Raw genomic sequence first — 23,945 nt, 5'->3', positions numbered from 1 at the left:
ACTGCTCTGGACCTTCAAGATGCTTATTTTCCTGTGGCCATTCTGCTGAGTCATAAGAAGCTTCTTCACTTCATGGTAGGAGACTACCACTTTCAGTACACAGTTCTCCTGTTTGTCCTCTCTTCTCTCCCCCTCGCCCGCGACCCCGAGTCTTCACCAAATGCATGGCCGTAGTCATGGAAGAAAATCCATATCTTCCCCTACCTCAACGACTGGCTGCTGAAGGGTGGTTCCAGAAAGGAGGTTCTTGCCCATATTGTCAACGTGCTATGTTTATTCAACCTTTTTAGACTCATTTTAAACACCGTGAAGTCAACCTTGGCTCCCACACAGAAAACAGAGTTCATTGGACCCTGCTAGATTCCACAAGGTTAAGGTCATTTCTGCTGACTGACCACTTCCAGGCAATTTGACAGATGTGTCTTGATCTGCAATCACAACCGTTTACAACAGTTGGCATATATCTGAGCCTGTTGGGCCAGGTGGTACAACTTACCAGGTTGTGTGTTTGCCCTCTTCATATGTGGCTCAGGATGGTTTACTGCCCTGCCCTACAGTTAGTTTATTGCCCTGCCCTGCCTCTGGACAGGTTGGTTCACCTTCCTCGATCATTCCTGGAGTCCCTATGCTGGTGGGAGTCCCCATGCAATGTGTGCAAGGCATCCCCTTCACTTAGCCCTCTCCAACCAAGTCAAGGCTACCAATGCATCGTTTCTGGTTGGGGGAGCATCGGAACTTGTTGAGGGTGCAGGTCTCTGGTTGGAACAGGAGGTCTTAGTCCACATCAACATGCTGGAGCTTTGGGCCATCCACAATGTGGGTCGTGCCTTCTGGGACCATATCAGATGTTCAGTGGTTCACATACTCAGCAATGATATGACCGCAACATACTGTGTGAACAAACAAGGGGGAGTCCACTCCAGATCACTCTGCCTGGAGGAGATCAACCTGTGGCAGTTCTGCATCGAAGAAGAAATCACTCCAATAGCTGTCTACTTACCAGGGATCCAGAACCACCTTGCAGATCGTCTCAGCAGGGTTTTCTCCCTGAGCTGCGAATGGTCCCTAAGGGTGGAGGCCCTTTGGATGGTTTCACAATGTGGGGCATCCCCACGATCAACCTCTTTACAGTGAGGGAAAACAGGAAGTGTCACCTGTTCTGCTCTTGAAGGGACTCAGCCTGGACTCCCTCTCCGATGCTTTGCACTACAGCTGGCAGTTGACTCTGCCATACTTATTCCCCAGGTTATTGCCAAGCTCAAGGTGGATCGAGCCAGGCTCATCCTGATCACTCCATCATGGCTGAGATCGTGCTTGTTTTGGGACCTCCTCACTCAGTTCAGCATCCCATGCCGCTTCCTTTCCTTCCCAACATCCTCACACAGTACTGCAGGTGCACCTGGCATCTGGTGATCAGCCCCTTGCACCTTATGGTGTGGCTACTGCATGACTGAACAAGGAGGAAAAGTGTTGCTTGGAGGCCGTCCAACAGGTCCTACTTAACAGTCAGAAGCCTTCCACTAGAACAGTCTACTTGGCGAAGTGCAAGAGGTTTTCCATGTGGTCTTTGGCCTGTGGTGCCATTCAGCAGAAACTTCTGCCCAGGACATATTGGAGTACCTGCTACACCTTCAGGAATCTGGTTCAGCACTCAGTTCTCTAAGAATGCACTTGACAGCAATATTGGCATTTCATCCACCTATCCAAGGAAAATTGATTTTCTCCAGTGCCATGGTGATGAGTTTTCTGAAAGAACTTCTCCACCTGCATCCTCCAGTCCAAGAGCCAGTTTTGGGACCTGAACACAGTTTTATCAGCTCTACTGGGGCTTCCATTCAAGCGCCTTGCTTCCAATCCACTACATTTCCTGTCTTAGAAAACAGCATTCTTGATGGCCATTACTGCTGCCGGGAGGGTAGGTGAGTTGCTGGCGCTAATGGCAGGGCCTCCTTACACATATTTCTCCAAGGATAAGGTTATGCTCTGTCCACATCCGAAGTTTGTATGCCAGGTGGTCTCTCAGTTTCATTTGAACCAGGCGGTGTATTTACCTGTATTTTCCCCCAAGCTGCATTCCTCCCCAGAGGAGCAATGCCTTTAGATGTTAGATGCTGTCTAGCCTTTTATCTGACCAGGACCAAACAATTTCATGCTTTGCCTGGCCTGTTTTGTATCATTTGTGGACCGCAGGAAGGGACAAGCAATCTCTTTGCAGACCATCTCTAGATGGACAATATCTTATATCAAGATTACATATGAGATAGCATCAGCTACGCCTCCTCAACAGATATGGGCATGTCTGACTAGAGCTTATGCAATGTCTGTAGCATTACTCAATGACATTTCCATATCGGACATTTATAGGGCACCCTCATGGACGTCCATACATACACTTACGGATCATTACATGATCACTGCTTCTTCCAGAATGGACACTAATGTCAGAAGAGCAGTCCTGTGATCCTTACTCAGATAAACTCCAAGCCCCACCTCCAGATGGGGGTACTGCTCACTGATCACCTAGTCGAAATACATGTCTATATCTACTCGAAGAATGTCTATATCTACTCGAAGAATAATAATAAATGGTTACTTACTGTAATTGGGTTCTTTGAGATGTGACGCAGATGTATATTCCACAACCCACCCTTCATCCCCTGTGCTTCAGAGTCTTCCCTGGATGTTCAGTGTGAAGGAACGGAGAGTGATTGGGGCAGTGTTGCCTTATATAGGGGAGGGACTGTGGACACAAGGCGTGAGCTTTACAGGTACTGGTCCCAAGGCAAAAATCTCCGGCTCTGGCACATGGGGCTCACACACCTACTTGGAATACCTGTCTCCATCACATCTCAAAGAGCCAGAGTTACATTAAGTAGCCATTTCTTCATTGATTTCTGGTCCCACACATCTCTTGTTTATTGGACAAGATCTTAACATAGTCTTGAGTAATATCAGCAAGCCTTTTTGTTTGGACTAATTCAATCTTTCTTTCTCCTTTTTGCAGCCTTTTCCATCAACATTTATTGTTATATGTGATTGGACCCATTTGTAAACTTTTGTCAGTGTTCCCACAGTTGGGTTCACAATAAGGGTATATTTGTCGGGTGAATTGTTACAACTGGGGGCTACCCTCTGCCAGGTCTGCTGCCTTTTCATTGGCTGGACATGGGGGAATGGACTCACTGGTTAGTTATTTAATATTGATGCTGTAGGTCTGACTAAGTGCCCATTTTGGGATCAGGAAGGAATTTTTCCCATTGAACCAAATTGGTAAGAGGGTCTGGTCTGGTGGGTTTCTTTGCCTTCCTTGCAACATCTTGGAGGCACAGTTAGGTTCCAGCATTAAGACTTAAAAAGGTTTAACATTAGGAAAGTAAGACGGCTTAGCTTGCCACAACTTGTGGCTGGTGTCCAATGTGGATAAGGATAAAAGGGATCAGATCCCAGGGGTAAATGAGACCTGGGATTGTGGTGGTGGACCTTTCACTGATGGGAAAAGGGGAGACCTGAAGTCCTTCCTTGGGAGCCTCTGACCCCTCCATATGGGGGAGGTGGAGAGTATTCAAAAATTAGCTGAGTCCTAGGGATGAGCCTAGTTATTAGTTCTATAGTGTGAGTTCTGAACACCACAATGTTAAATGCTTGGTATAAGTGCACGGGAGGCAGGGCACATAATCCCCCTCTTCACTGTTAAATAAAATGTCCGTCTGCTTAAAATTCATCCCAAGTGTCTGTTCATTCACTTTCATGTATCTATCCCTTATTAAAGAGGGCTAAGCATTCAGAAGCAAAAGAACATGGATAAACATGTGAAGAAAGAACAGCCTCCACAAGAGCTCGGGGAAAGTTCCTTTTTTTAAAAAATGATTTATATGTAAAATGGACTGCAAAAGAAGCTTCATTTGGTCATCCTCAGCCTGTCTCAGACTGAGATCCAGATCCTGCAGTGAGATGAAGGGAGGCAGACTCCTGCACCTGTGTGGATTTCATTGCAGGCCTGAATTATAGGTCTCCTTTGATAATTTACCTATCATTCCAGACTAGAAAAATCCCTATGTGTCCTTCACATACAAACATGTCTTCAAGATTCTGAAAGTCACATCCGATGAAGTGGGCTGTAGCCCACGAAAGCTTATGCTCAAATAAATTTGTTAGTCTCTAAGGTGCCACAAGTACTCCTGTTCTTTTTGCGGATACAGACTAACATGGCTGCTACTCTGAAATCTGATCCTTGGTCTGCTTCTGGGATAGTGCAACTATGCACTGCCCCTTACATGGAGCTTGTAAAATGTAGTTAGGTATTCATGAAAAAATCAGAGATACCAGTTTTCTAAACTGGAATACCAAAATACTCACTACAGATTTTTTTTTTAATGCTTAGATTTACTATTGGAAAGTCCAGAGTTTATCTAAACGAAGGCGGCGGCATGTGGAGAAAAAGATTCTGACATTCAGTGGAAACAAGACACATGGAATGTTGCCAGGACTGGAGCCTTATAGTTCCTACAAGCTGAATGTTAGAGTTGTTAATGGTAAAGGGGAAGGACCAGCAAGCCCTGACAAATTATTTAAGACTCCTGAAGGAGGTATGAAATGAGAAAATTAAGGTATAAAAGCTAAGCTTAGTAAGTTCAAAAATAGCATGTTGTAAGATTGTTATTAAATTTTAAACTTTCTTGGGTAGTTTAGAAATAAAATTGGGGGTTTATAGTAGGCACAATATTAAACATTATGTTTTTATGTACAAAAGTGAAAGCAAATGTAAAGATGATACAGAAGTTATGCCAAAGTATTTTATAAGACATTCTAGTGCAATATACTTAGCATTTACCATTTTTTCTTCTTACAAGTTCCCAGCTCACCTTCCTTTTTGAAGATTTCTAATCCAACACTGGACTCTCTGACTTTGGAATGGGGTCCGCCTACTCACCCAAATGGTGTTTTGATAGCATATACAATAAAGTTTCAACCAAGTAAGTAAATAATGGTAACATCAAAAACCTGTCTCAGACCACCCACCTGTGGAATACTAATTTATACCTTTAATTCAGTAGTTATTTCACAATTTACAACAACTGTGTGGTATACCTTTATAAATTACAAATAAATCATGCTGAATTTTATATTTGTTAAAATATGGTAAAGGTTGATCTACATTGACAATAGTCCCAAGTGGAAGAGTTCATCCTCTGGGCTACAACTGTGGGATTTTTGGTTTTTTATTTATCTGTACTTCTCTACAATGAATTGATCCATGCTTCATCCCAAAATGCAAGTAAAAGCTGATGTGTAATTGTCAGCTAAGCAATAAACAAGTCATGAAATACCCTCTCAATCTAGACTGGAAAGCCACTAGCCTGTCCTCCTTCAGATCCCCACTTCTACCATGATGTCTACAGTAAATAGCCAACTGATCATAGTTAGGCAGGTAGCTGGTGTTATCAAGATTTTTATTTTATTTACATCTTAGAACTAAACCCCTCAAAAACCAAAAACTTTTGAATGACTCAAATCCATAGAATCATAGAATCATGGAATATCAGGGTTGGAAGGGACCTCAGGAGGTCATCTAGTCTAACCCCCTGCTCAAAGCAGAACCAATCCCCAACTAAATCATCTCAGCCAGGGCTTTGTCAAGCCTGACCTTAAAAGCTTCAAAGGAAGGAGATTCCACCACCTCCCTAGGTAACGCATTCCAGTGTTTCACCACCCTCCTAGTGAAAAAGTTTTTCCTAATATCCAACCTAAACCTCCCCCACTGCAACTTGAGACTATTACTCCTCGTTCTGTCATCTGATACCACTGAGAACAGTCTAGATCCATCCTCTTTGGAACCCCCTTTCAGCTAGTTGAAAGCAGGTATCAAATCCCCCCTCATTCTTCTCTTCTGCAGACTAAACAATCCCAGTTCCCTCAGCCTTTCCTCATAAGTCATGTGTTCCAGTTCCCTAATCATTTTTGTTGCCCTCTGCTGGACATTTTCCAATTTTTTGCAGCATGTGACCCAAAACAGGACCCAGTACTCCAGATGATGCCTCACCAATGTCAAATAGAGGGGAACGATCATGTCCCTCGATCTGCTGGCAATGCCCCTGCTTATACATCCCAAAATGCCATTGGCCTTCTTGGCAACAAGGGCATACTGTTGACTCATATCCAGCTTCTCGTCCACTGTCATCCCTAGGTCCTTTTCTGCAGAACTGCTGCCTACCCATTCGGTCCCTAGCCTGTAGCAGTGCACGGGATTCTTCCTCCTAAGTGCAGGACTCTCCACTTGTCCTTGTTGAACCTCATCAGATTTCTTTTGGCCCAATCCTCTAATTTGTCTAGGTCCCTCTGTATCCTATCCCTACCCTCCAGCATATCTACCACTCCTCCCAGTTTAGTGTCATCTGCAAACTTGCTGATGATGCAATCCACGCCATCCTCCAGATCATTAATGAAGATATTGAACAAAACCGACCCGAGAACCGACCCTTGGGGCACTCCACTTGATACAGGCTGCCAACTAGACATGGAGCCATTGATCACTACCCTTTGAGCCCGACAATCTAGCCAGCTTTCTATCCACCTTATAGTCCATTCATCCAGCCCATAGTTCTTTAACTTGCTGGCAAGAATACTGTGGGAGACCGTGTCAAAAGCTTTGCTAAAGTCAAGGAACAACACGTCCACTGCTTTCCCCTCATCCACAGAACCAGTTATCTCGTCATGGAAGGCAATTAGATTAGTCAGGCATGACTTGCCTTTGGTGAATCCATGCTGACTGTTCCTGATCACTTTCGTCTCCTCTAAGTGCTTCAGAATTGTTTTCTTGAGGACCTGCTCCGTGATTTTTCCAGGGACTGAGGTGAGGCTGACTGGCCTGTAGTTCCCAGGATTCTCCTTCTTCCCTTTTTTAAAGATGGGCACTACATTAGCCTTTTTCCAGTCATCTGGGACTTCCCCCGATCGCCATGAGTTTTCAAAGAAAATGGCCAGTGGCTCTGCAGTCACATCCACCAACTCCTTTAGCACTCTTGGATGTAGCGCATCCGGCCCATAGGCTTGTGCTCGTCCATCTAATTGTCCTCCCCCCTGCATTCTTTCCATTTATTTGTCACATCTACTTCATATGTTTCTGTCTTAAATTAGATGTTAAGTTTTTTGTGGCAGGAACTGTTTCTCTGTATGTACGATATGTGCTTGACACTGCCTTGGGCTCCTGGGAGCAATGTAATTCTTATAAATGATAGCAGAAATACAGTATTGTTACTCTAATGAATATATTTAGGGTGACCAGACAGAAAGTGTGAAAAATCGGGACCGGGATGGGGGGTAATAGGAACCTATATAAGAAAAAGACCACAAAATCGGGACGAACCCTATAAAATCGGGACATCTGGTCACTCTAAATACAGTTGAGCTTTCTGCTGTGGTCATGATAAATATCTGACATGTAGCATATATCATACACTTGGATCCCTTTATAAAATTTACTAACTGATTTTACATCAAATGTATAGGTTTCAGAGTAACAGCCGTGTTAGTCTGTATTCGCAAAAAGAAAAGGAGTACTTGTGGCACCTTAGAGACTAACCAATTTATTTGAGCATAAACTTTCGTGAGCTACAGCTCACTTCATCCGATGAAGCTCGGATGTAGCTCACGAAAGCTTAAGCTCAAATAAATTGGTTAGTCTCTAAGGTGCCACAAGTACTCCTTTTCTTTTTATCAAATGTACAGTAATCACTTCATCCACCACTGGAGAGCAGAGAGCTCTGTGATAAAATGTAACAACAGTGGTTCAACAGAACACGGTACAGTTACACAACACTTACAGGATAGAAAGTACTCTGCCCAGTTGACGCGTATGGGGAATATAGGTAGACAGAATATAATTTTACAAAAATTGTCAGATTTATCATGACTACAAATGGTCTAGAACTGTTTCATATATTTTCTGAAAGACTGAGCCCCTAAGAGTCATTTTGTTTGTCTTTCAAGTACAGTTGAAAAGTAACGACCATTTTTACTATTTGCGTACAAACATGTGTATGGCTGGCATCTGTGATTTAGGGCGGGGCACTGGGAGACCCTGCCCGCAGTGGTCTGACTATGGCACTTGCCGAGAGGCAAGAACGGGAGCTGGACACCCTCCTCAGGCAAAGCAGTCCGCGGTGACTTTGCATAAAAATATATAGTTCTCTGGGGGGCCACCTCTGCTTGGCAAGAGATAAATAGGAGAGTGAAGGGAGAAACCTGTACAGCAGGGGGTAGCACCCATGACCCCACCCTGTCCTGGGGCAGGAGGCAGACCCCAGGAGAGGGGCACCTTGATGATGATCCAGTGCTCCCCCAAGCAAGGAGGTGGCATGGTTAGAAGCCTAGGGATGGGAAAGGCCCAGGTTGACATATTCAAACTTGTGGCAGCAGTGATGAGCTCCTCAGTGGGGACCTGCAGGTTGCAGCTGGCCAGGACTTCCGGGACAGGGCAGGCTATTCTGGGCAAACCAGGTGATTTCTGGCTTGATTAAGGGGGGATTGGAAGGGGCTGAGGCAGAGAAGCTGGGAAGTAGTGGAGCCCTGCCCCCCTTGCAAACTGTTCTGGAGAGAAACTGGGGGTCCCCACAGCTGGGTTTGAGGCGGGCTAAGCCACAGATCACCCCACATGGCTGCATGAGGCTCCGGCAGCCAGAAAAGATAGTCAGCTCAACCCTACGAGCTGTGAGGCTATGATGGAGGGGCCCTTACCCCCCTACCCTCCAAGCATGGGGATCAGAAAGAGGGCCTGGCAGGAGGGTGCGGGGGTTACAGCAACTGGCATGAGTTCTTCCTGTACGTGCACTTGGTCTGCAGGAGAGCCCACTTGGCCATCTCAAACACCTTGTGCACCCCATCCTTCGTCCTGGTTGAGCACTCCAGGTTGCCAAAGGCATATTTAATTCATTATCAATGTGAAGAGAAGACTTCCATCTGCTGCATCACAAACACTCCTTCATGTACAGCCGGAGTTTTCTTTGCTGATATCTCCTAGAGCAACAGCCTACGCCTGACCCTGCATAGCTAATGTAATATGAAAAGATGTCAGTATTGAGGGACTCTAGCTGCAGGTTCATCTGAGTGTTTTTTTATTGTTTAGTTGATAATTGCACATACATACCTTTTTATTATCTTTTGAAAGGAAGCATGGATCAGTTGTCAAAAAATAAAAAACTTGTTGGACCATATATAACATTCACATATGTTCATATATTTACAGTTTATGAATGTTCAGGTAAAATATGGTTAATATAAAAAAACCCCTAGTGGCAACATGATGCTTGTCCTATTTGGAATATTTTATTCTCTGCCTGGTAACAGTATGGGGTTCATTTGACTGTGAAATACATGTGGGTGTGTGGGCAATTTATCAGTATTAAAATAAAAATGCACTAGATATATGTATAGAATATGTATTTTACTTGACTATTGATAAATTACAAATGTGTGCTTCAATAATGACAGTAATGAGGACCTTTAATCACATAATCATCTACTGATATCAGAAAGTATCTTAACTTTGAATTCATCTCCAAGATTGCTTCTCACTCAGCCCTGCCGTTGGGATGCACTTGTCTCAGGCGGTGCACCTAGAACCATTTTGAGCCATATGTCCCTCCCACATAAAAAACTCCCAGCTGCCTCAATTTCTGTTCAACTGCTGCAGTAGTTTGGCACCAGTTAGCAATCATTTAACTATTTTTGTCCCAACATTTGGTGTGTTTTATTCTTAGGTAGTTAATTTAGCATATGCATTAGCTTTTAGCAGTTTTTTAGGATAAATTTTTCAAAAGCATGTAAGTCCCATTTTCAGAAATGACACAGGTGTCCCAGTTTCATAAGTGACTTTCAAAGTGACTTAAACTCCTAAGTGCCTGAAGGTCAGATTGTTCAAAGGCATTTAGGCACCTAACCTACGTGGACATTTTTGAAAATCCCACTAGACAACTATCTTCATCCCTAGGCCCTTAAATACCTTTGAAAATCTGGCGCAAAGTCATTTTTCAAAATGGGGCTTAAGCTCCTAAGTCACTTAGGTGCTTTGGAAAATGTTGCCCTTAGTCTTTTTACTGGTAAAAATACCTCCCTGTCTCCCTGCCATTCTCAGGAGGGAGTAAACTGAACCTTATGCCCCATTACACAGCCACGCAAGCCTAGCCTCTGTCCAGCATATAGCTGATTTAGCAAGTCAGATAGCAGAAGTTACAGTATTTATCATTTCTGGAATCCGAAAATGAACAGCACTGTAGAGAAATTTGAAAAGAAGGTCAGTACCTGGTTATAAAAGTTTTTAATTTACACAACTGTAATATAGTTGAATATCTTCAATATTCAAAGATAAACCATCTAACTCTTTATGCTTTTTTCACAATGACAGTTAACAGCACTCATGAATTAGGCCCCTTGATAGAGATCAGAATTCCTGCAAACGAGACCAGCTTGATATTAAGTAATTTAAATTACAGCACACGATACAAGTTTTACTTTTATGCACAAACATCAGTTGGATCTGGAAGTCAAATAACTGAGGAAGCAGTAACAATTATGGATGAAGGTAAGCTGGGTATGTATAAAGAAAGTCCATTTAAGTTTAAAGAATCCTACATGTTTTATTCAAAATGTTAGTACTTTTTCCTTGCTGAAGCAATCTTTATTAAAAATTATTTAGTGAATACCTAGTTTTACTGTGTACTAATATAAACTATTTAAAACAGATTTTAAAGAAAAGATGTGCCAAAAATTTCTACCACAACTGACATTTAAAATAATTGGTATAAAAAGCCACATCTGTATATCACTTTCCTTAGAAGATCTAGACTACTTGCTTTTCTGGGCTAGGCTGTGCCTTTCAAAATTTCATGCAACTTTACATACTCTTAAGTGCCTTCCCCCAGTCATCTATACTATATCTATATTATTCTGCTTCCATGACCTCTTCTGGTCACAGGTAAAATACTTTGTTCTGGTGGTTATCCTTCGTCCAGTGATAAAGTCATGAAATGCTGCCTGCTACAGTTTGGCTAGTAGAAAATCTATAAAGTCTAAAACAATACAAATCTCTAAGTCACAATAACTTATATGTAGTCTAAACGTTTTGTCATGGGCCTAATAGGAACATGGGTGTACTGTAAATGTAGTACCACAGCTAAGACCAAGACTAGCCCAGTATATGGTCACCAGTTAAAGAGTCTGGTGTTAATTTAGGAGTGAGAGTATCTCTTCACAAGCTTATGTTGTTTCAGGAATTTTATATTTAGGATCTGGTACAGAATTCTTCTGTTGGGAGTGCTATCCTTAAAAATATTATGGAAATTCAATTTAAATAATTAAAATCACTCTGGAAACTTTGTGATGTGGCCTTTGATAATTTTGCACACCTCTAATATTAAATTCTGTTTTATTGCAAGCTTTAGATTTACTTGTTTCATACTTGGTAAGCTTATAGTTTGTTGAAACTGCCATAAATTGGTTGGTATGAAACTCAGTAGATCTAGTAGGTGTATTCTGGTTATATCATAAAATGTACCTTTTTTAAAAAAGTGAATGTTAACAAGCATGAACAGTAAAAATTAATAAATGCATGTATATTAACTTTTAGAATAATCTATCAATGTTCAGCATAAGTATGTATTTAATTTCTTACTCCATTGATAATACATTTCACTTACTGCATGCTTTTATGACAATTTATATTTATATATATATTTATATATATATGTTCCCTCTGGTGTTGTATCTAATTATATAGTGTCCTATTTTTATTTTCCCCCATTAAAGCTGGTATTCTCCCTCCTGCTCTAGGTGCAGGCAAAGGTAAAATAAAACTCTGCATGATTTTGTAAGTGTGTGGATTTTTGCGGTGTTATAAATGGGGAAATTTCTGCTGGTAAGGAGAGAAAACACTGACCTATATTTTGTTGTATTAACTATTAATTGATATTGGGGGAACGGTTTATTTAATAGGCTGCCTTTCTGATAAAGATGCACCCTACATATTTTGCATATTTTGCTACAACATTCCAGAGGAATTTGTTAGCTTTACTTCAGCAAAGTCTAATTCTTTCTCTGCATTATGAAGTTGTATAGCACTGTCCTGTGTGTTCAGGGTCTAGGCGCAGTTTCACCCTCTTACTAGCATGGGGTAAACAGGCATTCTTTCACGCAAGCTTACCTACCTTATAGAGGTGAGCCTTTATGGGTACGTTTGTACAGACCATGGCGGGCTCTCTGAGCCCAGCTCGACAGACTCAGGCTTGCAGGGCTTGCACTACAGTGCTAAAAACGGCTGTGTAGTGATTTGTGGAGGGCTGGAGCCAAGCCCCATCCCTCTGCCTAAGCTTCAGAGCCTGAACTCCAGCCCAGGCCCCGACACAGCTATTTTTAGCGCAAGCCTGAGTCTGTCAACCTGGGCTCTGAGACTCACTGCTGCTTGCTGTGTAGATGTACCCAACAACTGATATTGAAAGGACTCTGCCGAGCATAGGTACTCAAACTAGGGATGCTGGGGGTGCTTCTGCACCCTCTGGTTTGAAGTGGTTTCCATCACATACAGGGTTTACAGTATGGTTCAACGGCTTTCAGCATCCCCACTATAAAAACTGTTCTAGCACCTATGCTGCCAAGTTTATGTTGTCTGGGAAGAGGAACATCCTTTACTCCTGGGGGAATTCTGCTGACTTTCTGATGGGGAAGTAATAAGAGTGGTCATGCGACCCTCCTGAGCAGTATGTTCTGGGTTCCCAGGGAAGCTGGCAGAGAGAGAAATCACTGTAGGGCAGTGGGAAAGACCCGGCTGGTGGCTCCCACCCTGTGCTGGGCTCAGCTTCTAGTCCTGGCTGGACTCGGGAGGACAGGAATTCCTCTTCCCCTGCATGGCACCCCCAGATTTCTCCCTCTGCTGCAGGAAGCTCTGCAACCTCCCCACCATCACCACCCCGCTTCCTGCATGCATCGCTCCTCAGCTGCAGGAGGAAGGATCCCAGTATGGTACCCCCATCCACCCAACCCCCATGCATCCAGATCCCCTCATACCAGACCCTCCTGCTGAACCTCACCCCCCCCACACTCAGAACCTCCCCCCAATGAGCCCCGCTCCCCCTGCACCTGAACAAGACCGACGAGTCACCCATACCCGGATCCCCACCCCACCAAGCCCCAAGCAGCTGCACCTGGATCCCCACTCCCTCAGAATCTGGACCCCCCCTCCACTAAGCTCTCCACACCCGGACACCCCTGCTGAGCTCTATCCCCCCCCACTCTGAGACCCAACTGCCTTCACCTGGAACCCCCCTGCAGAGTCCCACTACCATTGCACCCAGAACTCCCCAACAACCCCCTGTGCATCCAGATCCCCCCCACAACTGAATCCACTACTGAGCTGCCTGCACCTAGATTGCCCCACACGGAACCCTCTCAACCCACACCTGCATTCCCCCCACTAAAGCCTTCCACACTTGGATCCTGCCTTGCTGAGCCTGCCTGCCCACACAGAGGGGCAGGGCCCTGGGGTGTTTCTGGAACAGGCCCGGTCCTTACACTGTGTCAGGGTTGGGTGCAGCCTCAACATTGAGTCCATGTCCTGGGGGTGGAAGGGAAAGGAGCTGCACAGTGATCTCCCTTTGTGCACCCTCTGTGCAGCCAGTGGCCTCTGTTCCCCAATGCCATGCTGGAGCCTCCACATTTATTTGACAAATAAAATTTGCAGAATTTAAAAATATTGTGCGCAGAATTTTTATTTTTTGGCACAGAATGCCCTCAGGAGTAATCCTTGTTCTGAACCCTGGTCACTGTTGTCCATTTGGTCAACTTTCATTCACTTACAAATTAAATATGGATAGGAGGTAGATTACTGACAGCACCTTAAGTGACCTTCTCTTCTGCTATATGTCTGTTCACAGAAAGAGGGCATAGAGGAGGTATCAGGTTGAACATATAGGCAACAGCTTTCTTTGTCTCCCTTTTCTTCTCTTTCTCAGGCACACAAATCTTATGACTGAGCATTCAGGGCTATTTTCTTCAGTTGTTGATCTACTGCTTGAGGCACATGTTCATCTTTGGCCTTGGATTCAGCTCTATTTATTCCTTAGTGAGGTAGCTGATCCCTTTGTCAGACACAGGATTGCCTTTGTGCAGAGTTCTTGAAGATAATACCTTCCTATTCTGTGCATTTTCGCATGTATAGTTCTTGTAATAGCTTTGGAAAAGGGAAGCAATTGAGACAGTAGATAAGAGCAGATCCCATTGTATGCATTTTTAATAAGCAGCTCTAAACATTTTAATGTAGTTATGAGTCGTAAAGATGTCTGTGTATATGAGTGATTTAACTATACAGTTTACTGTGAAGACATAATTAACCCTGATGAAACATCCCTTTTTCCTAAGGAAAAGTAAGTAGATACTCAGAATATGGGAGTCATAAATACCTATGTGTGCAGTATCCTATCAAGCATTTTCATACATTTGACAATATAAAGACATTGTTCAGTGGAAACTATATCTAAAGCAATCAGATATGTTAAATGATGTCCATTAGTGAAGAACATACTTCAATTCTAATCCAGGATCAGTAAACCAGACAAACTTGACCAGACAAAACTAAACCAGACAAATTTGATTTAAAGTATTTATACTCTGAAATCAGATTTATAAACATGGTATCTTCGTACAACAGGTGTGTTCCTGTTGTGTATACAGCTTACTTTAACAACAGTTTCTTTTTGCTGCTTTTTTACTCCATTTATCACTGAAAGGTCAACACAGCTGGGAGCAAGGGAATTGGATTCTTGTTCTTCTAGGTCATTATAAACTAAGTCCCAAGGAGTTCCCACTGTACAAACCCACTGAAGGAAAATTAGATTCCACATGTATAACTGCGGGTCTAATTTCAATGTTACTTTGAAAAAAAGTCTCTAGTTCTTATGATTTCAACAAAAACTTTGAAAACATGAACCAAATATAACAGAAGCCAAGACATCCAACTAAGTTCTCAGACAACCTGAAATGACAGCTGTGAAATGTTAGCTGCCCCTTTCATCTCAATGGGCATTAACTCAGATAGTAATGATGATGATTGGTATGTCAACGTGGTTAACTGTTTCCACAGCTGAGACAGCAACACTTGTTTTTTCCCCCCATCAAGGAGGAGCTAACCCCAAGGAGCCCAGCAATGCATTGAACCCCAGTGATGTAGAGCCAAGCCCCAGTAGACCATGTGATCCAGTTTTCAGCATCTGCACAGTCTTTTGAAAACAGCATCTCATTTTCTCATCTCAAGTGGGTGGAGCTTATTTTCCGAGCAGAGCTTGGAAAAGTACAACTATTCTTTGTTTTTCCTACTTGACCCCCTGAAGACAAGCACATTTGTGGTGCAAGTCAATGGGACAAGTCCCATGATTCCATATTCCATCCCATGAACCACACCTTAAAATGCAGAATCAAGCAAAGCTATAGTAAACTAAGGATCTTTACAATTCCTCAAACTTTTTACCATAGTCTCAAAATAAATCCTCTGCCTTCTGAGCCAATACTTCTCTTACTGTCTCTCCAAGCAGAAGTGAAGTCTGAAATGGACTGTATACTACTGTTTCTAATCTTTTAAACAACCACAGTATCCTTGTTTTCTCCGTTTCTCTTAGCTGTTGATTGCTAAACTTGAGATTCTTTAAATTACCTCTAGCTGGATTGGTCAGATCTGAATGGTAGTGCGTGTCAGGGGAAGATGACTGCTTCAGGCATCCCAGAATTTTTTAGATCAAAACTAAGAGAAGCTATTGCTCTGCAATTTTCACATAAGGTAAAATAGACCTTTTAAATAGAAAAAAAGAAAAAAAGGAGGGTTGGGGAAGAGATGTTTTCCTCACCCTGCTGTGAGAAGTTAGAAAGACAGAATAGTGCAGCAATTTAGAGAAAGTAAAAGGGAGAAGAATTGTTCAAACTTAATATACTGTACATATGAACTCCCATAACCAGATTCTCAGGGCTGGATAGACTATTACATTAAGTAGGCAGCCTTGGCAGAGCATACATAATTGAGCTCTCATTCCCTTCAATATTTCCACTCTCAAGAATCCTTAAACAAAAACCAAACAAAACAAGGGAGAGGCAGGAGATTCAACAACCCCTTTGTCATGCAAATCTGCCTTTCCCCCCACCTGCCCAGATCACTGAAGAAGGAAACATAGTCTTCACTTAACTGGATAAATCACGCTGTCACACTCGGTTTACTTTCAAATTTACACTTACATGATCTTTGTCTTCCTAACCCTGTTCTGTTTGACCTTCTCCATGACTTCTGTTTACTCAGAATATGCAGCTCCTTATAAAGGTGATTTTTTTTTAGCAACAGCTGGTTAAAATGCATGCATCTAAAAACTGCATATATAAAACACACACACACCACATAAAATATTGGCACTTAGGAGGTAGGTAACTACATAAATGTATAATTGATGCTTCTTTTGCAATCCATCAACTGGCTGGACTTGAGGCTACTGAAATAAAAGAGAAGATTATCGACGGAGAAGCTGGATACATATACATTATTGAAGCAACCTGAAATAAATCATTGTAATTACTTGACTTCAGTCCCACCGAGCACCTTCTATCATCAGGTCATATAAATAGGTCATTAAGGAAGGGAGAGAGAATGAGATTTGAGGAACCAGCAAGATAAATACTACCAGAGCATATGGGATACTGACTTAACATTCACAGAGAGGCACAATTATTTGCATAATCTTCAGCATCATTAGCATTAAATACGAACACTTCTAATCAAACAAATACATTAGGATAGTATCTTATTTTCTGTATTAATCCCAAATGATGATCATTTTTTAAAATATTACTTCTGTTGTTGCAAAAAGATAACGTGGGCACTGAGTCTGAAACTACCCCTTTTTGATTGTATCACTTGCATATACAATATGTAGCTGTTTGCTGTGGACTAAAAATCATTCTCAGCAGCAGTCCTGTCTCCTACTTTCAGCTAGAGTGTTGGTCATCTCAGGAGAAGCATCAGCAAATTTGTGCTTGCAGTAGGAGAAGAGACCACTTATTAAGGATGGTCCTGTTGTTAGGGCACTTGTCTGGGGCTCAGGAGACCCAAGTATGATTCCCTGCTTTCCCACAGGCTTCCTGCCTGACACTGGGCAAGTCACTTAGTTTCTCTGTGCCTCAGTTCCCCATTTGAAAAAAAAATGGGGCTAATGGTACTTCCCTACCTGAGAGGGTTCTTATGAGGAGACAATACACTGAAAAATTATGCAGTGCTCAGGTACCAGGATAAGTACTTAAGACAGATTTCCTGCACACTCAGCCTTTTCTCCAATATGACTTGTTATTGCTAGTTGTTTTCTCCTCAGACCCCAAATCAGGAGGTATTTAGTATATAGAGAAGAGCACCAGTCTGGCCCGGATAAAAAGCCACTTATGAGCCCTTAGCTCACATGTGGAGTACTGTAGTGGAATTGCCTTTACAGGAGCTTGTGAAACCATAAAAGAATGCCTGATTAGTCAGACAGTTTGGTCTGTAAAATTAGTTATGCCTTAATTACTTTGTTTTTCCTTCAGCTAAACTCTATATTCAGACCCTTATCATCTCCTATCTTGATTACTGTAGCATCCTCCTTCTCTTTGGCTTCCCAGACACCATTGTAGTCTACCTCCTTTATTCCATATAAAATGCTTCAGCTAAGATCATGTTCCCTGCTCCCTCTTTCAGTCCCTTCAGGGGGCTCCCCCTCCTTTGCCATATCAAGTGCAAGTTTCTTGTCCTTGTCTTCAAGGCTCTGCATAACTCTGTCCTAGTATCTTTTTGTATTACTCCCTGTCCACTGGTTCCATCAATGAGGCCAGATTTAACGCACTGTTAATGTCTCTATGCTTTTCTCCATCCAGTCCCTATGTGTTGAACACCCATCAGGAGCTGGTCAATAAGGCAACTTCATTCTCCTTATTCAAATCCCCCTTGAATACTCATAATAATTGGGAGAGTAGACTAGAGAAGACAGTAATGACTTCTTGGTAATAGCATGCAATCATTGCTTCCTTGCCATAACTTTTCATGGTCCAGAAATCAGACAATTTTCATATGAAACTAGTTAGACGTGTAACAGGAAGGTGACTTTCCTGCGGCTCTCTACTAGTAGAATATCATCTCAGCAACTCACATAGCATGAGAGTAGCTTAATACTTGCATCTCCTAATTCTAAAAAGCAATGCACTCTTGTTGTTGCACAGGGAAATGAGTTTCATTGTGCAATAGCTGTCTTTTAACAAAAATTCACTTTCACACAATTCTTTGCCCAGTCAATTCGTGGCAGAATCTACTACCTGTCATCTTTTCTTGCTTTATATTCTTGAGGCTATTCCTCATCTACCTATAATTTTGCAACAGTGCCTCATAAAAGGCAGGTCTTATCAACAGGGCAATAAACAAAAATAGCATGATGCAGTTGTATAGACATATTCAACATAATTTCACTCTACAGAAGTCTGGAGATGTATATTTCCTTCTCAACCCAGCACTTTCTTCATGGAGTAGTAGTGTACTACTACAGGACTTAGGGATTTGAGGATCCATCTGAAGTCATGTTTGATGGTGAGTTTGTCACATGATTGGATCATTCCTGTGGGAATTTAATTAGCTATTCAGTTGAACTAAATATTGAAGAAATTATCCGCCTCAGTTTAAAACTTTGTTTTATCTCATTACTAATCTTACCGACTGTATATTCTATGTGTAGGTTAGTTATCTAGAGGAACAGTGTTAGTGAATGGCTTGAACGTTATACATGGCTATGCAGAGAGATTAAAAACAGTGGTTGTCATTGATTTTAAGAAGAGATTATTATTAGTTAGGTCCTATTATTTAGGTCCTCTGATCCTACAATTAGATCCAAGCAGGTGAATGTTTGTACCCAAGAGAGTTCCATTGAAACTAGTGGGGCTCCAGACCGTGCTTCCCATTGCAGGATTGGAGCCATGGTCACTGATTGATGCCAGCTATATTTTAGCATCATATCACTGCTACAGAGTGGTTAACAGAGATTAATTTGTTGGAGGTAGCTGAACAATAACCAATCAGCCTGTGTAAACTGGTTCACTTCATAGTAATCCAGTTTCTTCTTTGTGGCGCGAATGGACTATCAAATTACTGCTTGTACAGCACTATTGTATAGTTGCAGTGGCACAGAATTTAATGCACATTTACTCTCTTACTGAATAGGCATTTCTTCACAAGAGTACTAAGCTTTTTTTTTTTAACCCATTGGCACCAGTACCGTTTCAGAGCTCCTGCCAATTGTTTTTTATGCATTGGTGATGAGTGCTGAGAAACCTCCGTTTTCAGAGCCAAAGGTTAATTGCCATTAGAGGTGTGCTGACCCAGAAAGCTAGAATTTGGGTAGATTTACGACAGACTCTGGGTGTTCAACCACACAGACCCCTGGCTTTCATCACCTCAGGCTGCAGAAATCATATTGAATTATGTAACATGCAGTATCATACACCATGAGAACATGGTGCATGAGACAGACTTTAAAAAACAAACAAATCCCCCCAATTTTTCTAAAACGTACGAAAAAATATGTCAATTAATTAAAAAAAGGATGGGTATAAAATTAATGATCCTGTGTAACTGAACTCTTTCTTCAAAATACTGTCTTCAGTAAGAAAAACCTAGAAAAGAAATCTGAACAATTAGTAAGCAAGGAAGACCATGTAAAAATAACCATTTATAAGAATCAGATGAGAGTATATGTGGAGAATTTGAACATAAATCAGACAGCTGGGTTGATATTGAACCTAAAGTACAAAGAGAATGAAGAATAGAGGCAACTTGGCCACTGTCTACAATTACATATACAAGGAGAATTTACCAATGCCAGAGGGAATTTAAACTAGCAGTTCTAGCAGTCTAATTAGATCAAAAGCTCTAAACTGAAGTTGGAGAAGTTCAAAAAGGAAGAAAGATGCAAATTTTTTACAGGGAATGTAATTAGCGATTGGAATAGTCTGCCAAGTGATATAGTAGATTCTTTATCATTTGGAGTCTTTAAATCAAGATTAGAAATCTCTAAAAGACATGGTCTAGTTCAGCCACAAGTTATAAGACTTGATGAAGGGTTTATTAGGTGAAATTCTGTGGCCATTATATGCAGAAGGTCGAAGTATTTGACCATAATCAACACTTCTGCCCTTAAAACCTACGAAAAAACTTACTGTTCCTTTGACAATTATATTTAAAAAATCATTGACAACTTTAGAGAGACCAGAATATTGCAGGAAAAAAAAGAGGTACCATTTTACCCACACCCCCCCACCAAAGAGTGCCATCGTGACAATTGCCATCCTGTAAGTCTTTTATCCCAGTATATGAATGAAACAAATACTAAGGACCAGACTGTGGCTGACCCATGTTTGAGTGCGCAAATGAGTAAGGACCATTATGTATCTTGCATGCTGCCAGTGCCAGGCACAGTCCCAGTCGCTGCACTCTCCTAAGTTCAAAGACTGCTCAGTATTAGCTCACTATATGCTCTAGCTACCTCAAAGTGGGTATGGAAGAGTCAGGACTGCAGCCTAATGTCCTTATGTATATGCATCATGATGGTATGTGATCATGTAATTAAAAACTGTTTCCCCAGGCAACAATAGATCTGGCATTTACTAACTTTTGACTACTTGATTTTGAAATCTAAATTTCCTTTTTTAATGTAGATTTTTTGGGTTGGGGTTTGGTTTGGGATGTAATATATACAGTATAGCGTGGCTGAGAGATGCTTTGGGAAGGCACGATAAAAGTCAACCAAAACTTTAATGAGGTAAACAAGAAGTATGGGAGGAAGGAGAGTAATGATGTGGTTTGATAGTGTGCTGAGGGATTTAACTAGAAGTAGTCTGATGAAATGAAGACAATAAAACAGTAATATAAATACAGTATCAGGAAAAATTCCTGACATGGAAATTATTAGGCTGTGGAATAATCTCATGAGAGAATGAGAATAAACCCCCTCATTATACTGGATTTAACAGCTGTAAATGAATTGCAAGGAACTCTCCTGCATTGTGAGGTAGAGGGACTGGCTCATCTTTTATCACAAGAATCTTTCTCTCTTCAATAGTTGTATGATTAAAAGGATCTTGCCAAAAGGGTGGCTTAAAGAAAAAGACTATTTTAAACCACTGTTGTAATTACTGTAAAAATGTTTTTTAAATCATTTAGTTACTTTGTACATCTTTGAGAGATTTACAGAAAGAATGATCCCAAAGGAGTTTATATGTAATTTTCCCTCTCACCTTGCAGCTAGAAGTACTGTATGAAATGGTTTCAGAATAGCAGCCGTGTTAGTCTGTATTCGCAAAAAGAAAAGGAGTACTTGTGGCACCTTAGCGACTAACCAATTTATTTGAGCATAAGCTTTCGTGAGCTACAGCTCACTTCATAGGATGTATGAAATGGGTATTTCAGATTTCAAGCCCCTCTAATTTAACAACCTGACTTGATACCCATGGAAGTCAATGGGCTTCTTTCCATTGACTTCAGTGGTCATTGGATCAAGTCCTAAATGAGTTCATCTGTTATTGCAGAGTTATGGTGCAGCAGATAATTACAAGTTCTTGCAGTAGCTATTCAGGTGTTTATTTCACATTAGTGAATTAAGTGTTTTACTAAAGTGATATTTAAGGAGAGACTGCAGGTGTTACTTCTGCTCTAAACTGAATAAATGTATGGTCTTGCTTTAATGGAATAGTTTTTGTCCGTTTATGAATAGGTGTAAGACGTGAATTTCAGTTAGGAATCCTGTGTTGTAAGCTCTTTCTTGTTCCTTTGTATACTTTTATGATGCAAACAAGGTTCTGTAGTAGTAGTTTCTTGTGTTTTTTAGAGATACTAAGATGTGGAAAGGACATAGAAGGGTAAGAATGTTAGCCCAGTAAACAAAGAACAAACAAAGAAGCAGCAAGAAGATACAGATGATACTTTTTAATTGACTAAATTAAACTCAAATTGGCCAGCCATTAAGAACCACAGTGACTTCTGCAGACTATGGAAAATAACAGATGTAGTTTTAGGGTGTAATTTGAACCTTACAATGAAACTGTGTGAGAGAGTGAAACAAAGGGGAGCTGCTTTTTGGTTTGGTTTTGTTGTTTTTTTTAATTATTTTGGTGTGTGGGGGCAGAAGGAGAGTTAAAAATATATTTAAATACTGGACATCAGATCATGTTTTCCTGGGATTACTTGCACAAGTCAGATGAACAGGATTTTGCTGCAGGGTTGGGTGTGGAATGTCAGTGTGTTACATGTGATCATGTATCTTTCAACAATGAACTTTAAAAATATTAATAACTTTTCAGAGAAAATAATTAATTTAAATTTTCTGTGCCTTAAAGGATGGTAATATTTTCTTACCAGTTTCACTATTATTTTCACTCTGAACAGATCATCCACAAACATATTCCTCATAAGTGTATTGCTGGAATGAGGCATTTTCTCTTTAGATTTAAGTTGGGGAATTAATTTCACAAACTAAGAGAGAAAACTTAGAATGAGATTTTCATAAACATGTTTAATATTATGAATATTTTTAGAAATTGGCTACCTGCAGCACATTTTGAATGAATTGCATTATTCTTCAAGATGTAGAAAGCAACTCCATAAATATTAGATCCTCTGAGTTAACAGAGTTATGAACATGGGAAAATAATAAACTTGGCAGGATTTTTAAAAATGTGTGATAGCACCTGAGAATTGCACCATCAAGATCTTTTGGCCTGTTTGCAAAACAAATTTCAGACATATTGTCATTTACAATTTAATAATATTAATTTGGCAAAGATTGAGTGCCCTCATATTTGTGAATCTAATTTGTAGAGTATTAGACTGTCTGGTTCCACATGAGGGGTGAAATCCTGGCCCTACTGAAGTCAATGGGAGTTTTTCTATTGACTTCACTTGGGCTAGGATTTCACCGATGGTATTTTGTTGGTCTTTGAGAAGCATTCTTGGTATTATATCTGAGAGAGAGAAAGTGCCTTTTTACTAGATGTGGAAACCTCAGTGACAAATAATACTACAATAGCAGAATATCAGCACAGAAACGCAATTTCATGCATTGTTCTGTGAAGGAAAACCGCTTAGTGAATGAATTGCTCTGGATTTCTATTTAGATGGATTTCAGGATGACATATGTCGTGAAAAAGAATCTATTTACTTAATAGCATTGGGTACACAAGAATACTAAAACCAGTTTCTATTTATGAACAGCCCAATTGAAGAACTATAAAGTAAACATACTGATTTAAAAGAAGTGAGCCAAAATATAGCTATTTAAGGGTCCACAAGAAACTGGTCCTACTCATTGCAATCAAATGCCTTCTCCTCATCCAGGAAAATGCCACATGTTGAAGGGAACATCTTTTTGGCAGTGTTTATAAGATAATACCATAATATCCATAATTCTTATCCATGAATCTTTCTTGGCTATGCAAAATATTGATTTCTACCCTTCACACCAGAATATTTTGGTAGTGGTTACACCAATATGTGGTTCTTCCTGTTTTTTTCCAGTAGTACAGTCATTTTCATGCGGTAGTGAGCTTTTGAAGTGTTGGGCCTCTGTTTCTCTTTTTTGTTTAACCACCCACTTTATATTTTTCAAAAACAGAAACAAAAAACATCCACTTTCGACTGGGTCCAGATTTACTATATAAGGTCTGAATTAACACCTGGATGCTATAACCTACGATTTCAGAAGTGTCCACTTATTTTGGGTACCTCAATTTTAGGGTTATCAACTTGAAACATGAAGGGCCTGATTTACTGAGATGCTCAGCACTGCAACTTCCACTGAAGTCAGTTGGAGTTGTGGATGCTAAGTGCCTCAAAAATCAAGTTCCTAGGTATTTTGAGGCTGGAC

At 41.1% G+C, this 23,945-nt stretch overlaps 1 protein-coding gene across 29 annotated transcripts in view; it reads left to right on the top strand.

The window, feature by feature from the left end:
• Nucleotides 1-23,945, top strand: part of NRCAM (neuronal cell adhesion molecule) — a 298,267-nt gene that overhangs the window by 251,528 nt on the left and 22,794 nt on the right. For 13 of the 29 annotated variants that reach the window (XR_012156792.1, XR_012156791.1, XM_078851134.1 and 10 more), the window contains 4 exons: nucleotides 4,382-4,586; nucleotides 4,851-4,973; nucleotides 10,400-10,576; nucleotides 11,800-11,835. Coding sequence is in view for 27 of the 29 variants with exons in the window: in XM_078851134.1 (XP_078707260.1) it covers nucleotides 4,382-4,586; nucleotides 4,851-4,973; nucleotides 10,400-10,576; nucleotides 11,800-11,835 (541 nt within the window). In the remaining 2 variants the exon portion in view is untranslated. Of the gene's footprint in view, nucleotides 1-4,381; nucleotides 4,587-4,850; nucleotides 4,974-10,399; nucleotides 10,586-11,799; nucleotides 11,836-23,945 lie in introns of all 29 variants that reach the window. The other 16 variants (XM_073328065.1, XM_073328060.1, XM_073328063.1 and 13 more) reach the window with 2 other exon arrangements.

The sequence above is a fragment of the Lepidochelys kempii genome, chromosome 1 (genome assembly GCF_965140285.1).
Source record: "Lepidochelys kempii isolate rLepKem1 chromosome 1, rLepKem1.hap1, whole genome shotgun sequence".
NCBI classification, from domain to species: domain Eukaryota; kingdom Metazoa; phylum Chordata; order Testudines; family Cheloniidae; genus Lepidochelys; species Lepidochelys kempii.
The sequence above is the reverse complement of the archived record's forward strand: the minus strand, read 5'-3'. Positions and strand labels throughout refer to the sequence as shown.